Below are 8,857 nucleotides of genomic sequence, written 5' to 3'. Positions count from 1 at the left end.
ATTTACGTGGATGTTCACTATACGAATATAATCCTCCAATTACTTCTTATCATGCCTCTCACACCTTTTCCATGATCGCATATCATATTTATGTTACTTTTTGTACGTCTCTCTCTATATAACACTATAAATAGAGACATAAGAATTTATATGAATTCAGCGTCAAAATAAGTACTTTTTGAATACAATATATCAAAAGAGATCTTCCTTAAAAATACATATCAGAATAGATACTTCGTTCAGAAAATAGACAAACTGTCCCTTTTAACTCCATCTACTTCCATTCTAAAATAAAACACAAATATTTTGAGGATTTCACCCGTAAATGATTGAACTATAATTTTTTTTAAAAAAATTTCATTAGCCTTGCACGTGAAGAAATCTATGTTCTAAATTTTAAATGTATTGTCATATCTATGTGACACATAGAATCGTGAGTTCTCCAATATTAAAAGTAAAAAAAATATTCATATACTCTTATACAATAATTAGGGCCATCTCAACAAGTTTGAGGGCTTAAAATCAAACTTCATAGAGAGGCTTTTTGATTGGAGGTTAGGTCTATGCCCCCTTCCTGTATTTTTTCTGTTTTATGTATAATACAACTTGGGGGTGAGCGGCTTAACTCCTGGCCGCGCACGAGAGGTGGGAGCCTCGTGTAGGGTCTATTCCCTTAAAAAAAATAGAGAGGCTTTTTTCTTTTAGTTATCATATGTAAATTGAATAATTATAACATACTTAATGCAATCCTACAAGTGAAGTCTCGATAAGGTGGAATGTACGTATACCTTATGGAATAAGAATGCTAATAATGAAAATATTCAATGAAGAGATATAATATAAAGTTAGAATAATAGAATCTGGCTCAAAATTTAAAAACTTTATATAATAATCCTAGTATGAATTTGTTGCAGTGCATAAAGTTTAAAAAATACATCAAAAAAGAAATTTGATCTTTTTATAAACGTAAAACAATAGATTTTTCATAATGTAAAAAGTTTGACTGTTTGATAAACGTTAGAATATTCAATAATGAGATAATAAAAATTGATTAGGAAATAAAAAAGGTAAATGTAAGAATTATAATGTGGGTTCATGATAATCACCAAAATATAAATAAGTAAAGATACTACAATTAATTAAATACTATTCAAATTTTCAATTATTACAACAAACTCCACATTAAATAAAGTAAACAAATACTATGTATATATTCTCTAGGAAAAATTGGGGGTCCTAAAAAATTTGGAGCCCAAGAAATTATTTTAGTGGCCTTATGATCGAGAAGACCCGAAAATAATTTGCACCCACATACTTTTTTTATTTGTATTTGTTTAGATTTTGATTTAGTGTTTGTCGGAAAGCAAATGAGTAATTATTACAAAACATATTTGTTTGTTGCAATTCTTTCATAGTTATATTTGGTTATATAATTACATAATTATTATATTTGTAATTAAAGTTAATTATCAAATATCAACTAAACAAATTTATAAAAAAGATTAATTAGTACTATTTCTAAAAACTCGGCACCAATTTCTTGCAACCAAAAAACTTTTAACGGTAGTCTCAATTAGGAGTATAAAAATTGTTGATGAAAAAGAAATTCTTGGCTTCTTTGATAGGTACAAGTAAATAATATTCTTTTGACTGTCTAAATCAAATCGCCGAAACAAAAGTCAAAAAAGCGATCTTTATTACAAATTTGTCAAAAAACTGTCTTTCCATTTCCCACCAGGTATGTAATACTTTTTTTTTTTTTAGAATAGTGTTAAACAATTTAAGTTTAATTAAAAATTTGTTAATGAAATTTATATGCATAAATTACGTAAATAAAAATAAAGAATTTATAATATAACATAACATCAAAATTCTCAAAGAAAATATGACTCATAAATTTATAATGAAATATAATTTTAGAGTACGATTGTTATAAATAAAGCTGAAGTAACATACTATTTTTCCCTCTCAATTTAAGTATCTTATTCCTTTTTTTATTTATTTATCTTACTTTGAAAAACGTTCTAATATATTTTATTTATTTTTAATTTAAAATTACAAAATAAAAAATATTTGAAAGAGGGAGTTTTTTTTATTTCGTCCGTCAATTGCGACAGAGGGAGTATAGCACAAGCATTATGCCGTCACTATTCCTCCATTTCTTATTCTGTCTTCTTTAAGCAATATGCACTGTGTATCTTCAATTTGGGTGAGAAAGTGTTTTAACCAAAAAAAGGTTTTGGGTGAATTGCATTTTGAGGTAGCATGAAATTAATTGGCCACTTGTGTAGCAGAATCCAACTGAGTTTGAAGAAATCGTTGAACCAGGACCCAGATTCGAGGCTTGAGAGCATTGAAAATTTTAGAGCTCCAGTTTCAATGGAGACGCCGCCATTTTTTCCGGTTAGTAATTTTTGCTTCTGAAATTTAAGAGATAATGGCACTTAACGGTAATTATAAACTAATTTTGCTCGACAATCCATAACGGAGAAGCGAATCAGAGGAGAGACAACTTAATAAACGGCGTTTGTGCTTTGGACTAAAAGTGTCCCAAAAATTAATACTTAAAGGGCGTGAATGTTAAGTCTAATATTAAAAGGACAAAGGTTGTACCAACTCTTAAACATAAGGGGTCTTATTTGTCATCAGGAGTCCAGTAATGCACCGGAGATCGAGGAATGCCAACAATCTCCAGTTCCCGGTGATTCATCCTCCGACGGTTGTTCTTCTAGTTCAACTCAGGTTTGTAAATAACTTATTGGAAAGTATATACTCCCTCGATTTCAATTTATTTGTATAATTTTGACTTTGTCGAAACACATTGACTTTGAATGTAATAAAATGCAAATGACAAAGAATGTATTAATATATTCTTTGTCTTTTCACATTTTATTATTTCTGCAATTAAACTGATGTCGGAATTTAGGTTAGTTAAAGAAATAAAAGAAAGTTCCAGTAACAATTATCAAGTATTTAAAGCTGGTTGAGCATGTCTTAGGTATGTTGTATATTTTTAAAGAAGCTAAAATTTGAATATTTGTAGTTGATTATATTAATAGTATGTTCTTCATGTCAATGGATAAACTCCTTGTTTCCAATTTGCTTAGTTAAATTTCAAATTTCCTTTTTCTGATAAGTAAATTGCTAGTTCCCTTTAAATTCCCTTTTATGTTATTTCTTTTAGCAGATATTAATTCTCATAATTTTTGCTTTACGAGCTTAAACATTTCAATAAAGTATTATGAAAAAGATCAGTCCTAATTGCTAGAACTTAATAAATAGGGAAATGTTTGTCAAATGTAACTACATATTTCTCAAAAACTTTAAGAAGTGGATCGACAAACTTAAGTTTAGAAAGGAGATAATAAACTTAACTGGATAGCTTAGCCCCATTTTAGGAAATATATAGTTTCTATAGAAAAGTTCCAATTTTACCACCAAAGATTGTGGTCGGGAGATTGGAATTCCTCTGCCATTAATTAGAGGTTTAAGGTGTGAGTCTTAGGAATAAAGAAACTCAATGCAGGAAGTGCTCTCCCTTAAGTGGGACGGATGCTACACAAATCTAAATTAATCGAACTTGTTTGAGTTTGGAATATCGAATTCAGGAAGCAAAAAGAAAGAAAAAGTTTCAATGTTGAGAAGTTGATTAAGGGTGGAGAGTAAGAACAAACTAATCGGCCTAAAAGGTATTGCTATCTCTTAGAGCAAATTACATGCCAGTTGTACCTGTTGTAAGAACAAATTCCTTCAAATAAACTCCACTTGTCACCAGCTGAGCATGAATTCTCGCTGTAAATCAAGAATATAGGACGTATGTAATTGCAGGCTTGCAGCTACTTAATGCTTAAAGGCAACTCAATATGCTGTCTTTGAGTTCAATTTGGCATCACAAATAAACTCACTCTTTCAGAAAAAAAAAATTGCTTGTTGCTATCTTAGCCTTTTACTGTTGTAGCAAAGCTTGTGAATTGCCTGCTAGTAGTATAATGATAGCACATCAGAAAATAAGGGAATTTCAAATGGTTTCTCAGATGAAGAAAATGGAAGCAAGCCAGAAACTAAGAGATCTTCAATGGGGATATCAAGTGATCAAGTCTTCAAGTCTCGACCTGCATAGTATCTCCTTCTATCTTTCTCAGCCAACAACATGTTGTCATCAAGAAACGGAAAACTCCATTAACATAAACATATCAAAGGGGAGTCTTTCGCATTTCTCTGACCTCCTTGTGCTCTTGAAAACATCAAAAAGTACTCAAGCTTCCTTGAGAGACTTGGAGTTCCACCAGGTTGAATGGGAGTTGCAGCAAGTGAGAAACCTGGGAGTTTTGCTTGAAAGTAGCTCCACCATTAAGCAATTAGTGTTTAAGAGAAACAGGTTTACTGCAGAATGCTTATCTGAGCTGTCAGAAGTTCTAAAGAAGAATGGAGTGATCAAGGAGATTATGCTCTCGGAATCAAATATTGGTCCAGTTGGAGCTTCTCTTCTTGCTTTAGCACTTAAGTTCAATGGAAGCTTAGAAGAGTTGCAGATATGGGAAGACTCCATTGGCTCAAAGGGTGCAGAGGAGCTGTCTAAAATGATAGAAGTTAACTCAACATTGAAGCTACTCACCATTTTCGATTCCAAATCTATTACTGCCACACCTTTGATTTCAGCAGTTCTTGCGAGGAACAGGTCAATGGAAGTGCACATTTGGAATGGAGAGAACAATGAGAAAACTTCAAAGGTGGTTGAATTTGTACCTGAAAATAGCACCCTTCGGATATATCGCCTTGATGTCTCAGGTGCTTGTAGAGTTGCTTGTGCTTTAGGGATGAATTCAACAGTGAAGACACTCGATCTGACAGGAATACGGTTGAATTCCCGTTGGGCAAAGGAATTCCGATGGGTTTTGGAACAGAATAGGACCCTCAAAGAGGTAAATTTGTCTAACACTTGCTTGAAAGACAAAGGAGTTGTTTATGTTGCAGCTGGCCTTTTCAAGAACCACAGCTTGCAGAAGCTGTATCTTAAAGGAAATTGGTTTGGAGGTGTTGGTGTAGAACATTTACTTTGCCCTTTGAGCCGGTTTTCTGCGCTGCAATATCAAGCAAATATTACTCTCAAATCACTTACTCTTGGAGGAAAAAGAAATAAAATTGGTAGGGATGGGCTTGCAGCAATCCTGCAGATGTTGACTAGTAACGAAAGCCTTACCAGCTTTGGAATATATAATGATGAGAGTTTAAAACCGGATGACATAGTCAGAATCTTTAGGAGTTTGGAGAAGAATGCTACATTAAGATGCATATCTTTACAAGGTTGTAAAGGAGTGGATGGCGAAGCAGTCCTGCAAACTATCATGGATATTTTACAGGTAAATCCTTGGATTGAAGACGTTGATCTTTCAAGAACTCCATTGCACAATGCAGGGAAAACAGAAGTGATATATCAGAGATTGGGTCAGAACAACAAGGCCGAACCAGAGATTGATTTGCTCAAAGACATGCCAATGACAGAGCCAAAGAGCTGTAGGGTCTTCCTCTGTGGGCAAGAATATGCTGGTGAGACACTAAAACAATGTTACTTTAACTATATTTCTGATTAGCTACATTGATTTATTTGGGTTTTTTTTTGCACTGCAGGAAAAACTACACTAAGCAATTCTATACATCATCACTTTTCTTCTCCAAAGTTGCCCTATATTGATCAAGTGAGAACTCTTGTTAACCCAATTGAGCAAGCCGTTAGACCTATAGGCATGAAGATAAAAACTCTTAAAGATGAAGATACAAAGATCTCAATTTGGAATCTTGCAGGGCAGCAAGAATTTTATGCCCTCCATGATCTAATGTTTCCAGGACATGGAAGCGCCTCCATTTTCCTGATCATCTCCAGTTTGTTCAGGAAACCAAATAACCGGGAACAGAAAACCCCCAATGAAGTTGAAGAAGATCTGCAGTACTGGTTGAGGTTCATTGTTTCCAATTCAAGAAGAGCTCTTCAGCAGTGCATGCTGCCAAATGTGACTGTTGTGCTCACACACTATGACAAAATCAATCAACCATCACAGAACCTACAGCTTATTGTAGACTCAATCCAAAGGCTACGAGACAAATTTCAAGGCTTTGTTGAATTCTACCCAACTGTATTTACAGTTGATGCAAGATCTTCTGCATCAGTAAGTAAAGTTGCCCATCACCTCCAAAAGACAAGCAAAACGGTTCTCCAAAGGGTTCCTAGAGTGTATGAGCTTTGCAATGATCTCATGCAAATTCTGTCAGACTGGAGATTGGAAAACCATAATAAGCCAGCAATAAAGTGGAAGGAGTTTGGTGATTTATGCCAAGTCAAGGTTCCATTGCTCAGGTTTCGTTCTAGGCTTGATAATAAAGAGAAGGTGGAAACGAGGAGAAAGGCTGTTTCTACATGCCTTCATCACATTGGTGAGGTGATCTATTTTGATGAACTTGGTTTCCTAATCCTAGATTGTGAATGGTTTTGTGGTGAAGTACTTGGTCAGCTTTTGAGATTAGATGTCAAAAAGCAGACTTCAGCAGATGGATTCATAAGTAGAAAAGAGCTGGAAAAAGTTCTTAGAAGTAGTCTTGATAGCCAGATTCCAGGGATGGGCTCAAGAGTTTTCGAGAACTTGAATGCAAGTGATCTTGTGAAAATGATGCTGAAACTTGAATTATGCTATGAACAAGATCCTTCGGATACCAATTCTCTGATGTTGATACCCAGTTTTCTTGAAGAAGTTAAGGGGAAACAGCCAAAGTGGCAGATAAACTCAAGTGAATGCATTTATGCAGGAAGGCATCTCCAGTGTGATTACTCAAGCCACATGTTTCTAACACCGGGATTCTTCCCCCGCTTACAGGCAAGACCTCATCTAGTTTTATGCTCTATTCTATATTTCCCAGAATCATATGACTTTGCAAATGAAACTGCATCCGTTTTGTTTTTAATTATTTCATCTCGGATAAGAATATAATTCACTATGTTTCTTTAGGTACATTTGCACAACAAAGTAATGGGGTTGAAGAATCAATATGGAGCAACATGTAGCCTTGAAAAGTACGTCATTTCAATGAGCATCAATGGTATCTATGTCCGCATAGAACTTGGGGGTCAATTAGGCTATTATGTTGATGTACTTGCCTGTTCCACAAAGCACTTGACAGAAACTCTAAGGTTATTCCAGCAGCTTATAATACCAGCAATCCAGAGCCTTTGCCATGGGGTCACACTTACTGAAAACATTATTCGACCAGAATGTGTAAGAAATCTAATACCACCAAGGTACAGGAGAAACCAGATTCTGCCTCTCCAGCTATTAAAGCAGGCATTGCTCTCTGTGTCTGCAGACAATATGTATGACTATCAGCACACTTGGGATTTGGTAGCAGACTCGGGAAGGACTATCATTGGAGCTGGTTTTGACTATGCTCGGGATCTCTTATCCGATGATGATTTTCGGGAAGTTCTCCAGCGCAGGTATCATGATCTGCATAACCTTGCTGGGGAGCTCCAAATTCCTTTGGATAACAGCCAGGATGAACAGAATCATGGCTCTACTACCAGTGAAGAAACTGAAGGAAAAATTGAACCAACATTTGCTGGAATAGCCAAGGGTGTTGAAGAAGTCTTGCAGAGACTTACAATTATACAGCAAGAACTTAGGGATATAAAGCAAGAAATCCAAGGCCTCAGATACTACGAATACAGGCTTCTTATCGAGCTAAACCGCAAAGTGAACTATCTTGTGAACTACAATGTCCAAGTTGAAGAAAGAAAAGTGCCAAACATGTTCTACTTTGTAAGGACAGAGAACTACTCGAGGAGATTGATCACCACCATGATTTCAGGAATCAATGCTCTCCGGCTGCACATGTTATGTGAATATCGGGGAGAAATGCATGTGGTTGAAGATCAGATAGGTTGTGAAGTAATGCAGGTTGATAACAGGGCAGTAAAATGCCTGGCTCCATACATGACGAAGTTCATGAAATTGGTGACATTTGCTCTCAAGATTGGAGCTCATTTAGCAGCAGGGATGGGGGAAATGATACCAGATTTGAGTAGAGAAGTTGCACATCTACTCGAATCTCCCGCTGCATATAGTGCAGCAGGGGCTGCTACTGCTGGTGTTGTTGGGGTTGCAGCAGCAGGACGTGTGGAGAGAAATAGGGGATCAAGGGACATCCAGCAAGATCTTAAAGCAGCTCAACAATGGGTTGTTGATTTCTTGAGAGATCAAAGGTGCTCTGGTGGAAGAGATATTGCTGAAAAGTTTGGATTATGGAGAATTAGATACCGAGACAGTGGCCAAATTGCCTGGATCTGTAGGAGGCATATACAGATAAGAGCAAGTGAAATAATTGAAGTCCCACTTTGAGGTTTAGCTTTAGCCATAGAGGTCAAATAAGAGAAAACAGATGTGAAGGTTGAGAGATGAAGAAGCTGGAGAGTGTATGTAGATTTGCTGCTGTGGTAGTTCAACATGTTGGCACAGGTTGGATCATTTATTTTGTACGTTAATTATAGATATGCCATGATACTATCTTGATGGAAATTCCAATGTCATGGTGTTCCAGCCTGACGAATCTTTCCACCCTATTCTAGCTGCCTGTAAATACACTTAACGAGTTCAAAAAAGTTGGTCCTGCAGTATATCCCTCTTTGATGTCGATGCCAATGTCACATGCTTAAATTGGCTTTGCCGAATGGAAGTAGTTTGGTAATTTTTATATAAAATGGTTCCCTGACCTCTGTTGGGAGAAATGTTCGTCCTTCACTTGTTCAAGTCGATAAATATTCTACTATGTATTATCAAGCTCACTAGTATATGTACCCGCGTGATGCGCGGAT

The 8,857-nt window shown here is 35.7% G+C and overlaps 1 protein-coding gene across 1 annotated transcript in view; it reads left to right on the top strand.

Annotated features, from left to right (window-relative positions):
- The first annotated feature begins 2,117 nt into the window (after positions 1 to 2,117).
- LOC129895860 (protein TORNADO 1) overlaps positions 2,118 to 8,857 on the top strand; it is a 6,867-nt gene continuing 127 nt past the window's right edge. The window contains exons 1-5 of the mRNA XM_055971633.1: positions 2,118 to 2,403; positions 2,650 to 2,742; positions 4,035 to 5,547; positions 5,629 to 6,866; positions 6,999 to 8,857. The exon at positions 6,999 to 8,857 is cut by the window's right edge and continues 127 nt beyond it. Coding sequence (XP_055827608.1) covers positions 2,266 to 2,403; positions 2,650 to 2,742; positions 4,035 to 5,547; positions 5,629 to 6,866; positions 6,999 to 8,384 — 4,368 coding nt within the window. The 5' untranslated portion in view covers positions 2,118 to 2,265 and the 3' untranslated portion in view covers positions 8,385 to 8,857. The remainder of the gene's footprint in view (positions 2,404 to 2,649; positions 2,743 to 4,034; positions 5,548 to 5,628; positions 6,867 to 6,998) is intronic.

The sequence above is a fragment of the Solanum dulcamara genome, chromosome 7 (genome assembly GCF_947179165.1).
Source record: "Solanum dulcamara chromosome 7, daSolDulc1.2, whole genome shotgun sequence".
Lineage (NCBI taxonomy): Eukaryota > Viridiplantae > Streptophyta > Magnoliopsida > Solanales > Solanaceae > Solanum > Solanum dulcamara.
This window is presented reverse-complemented; position numbering and strand designations above follow the sequence as displayed.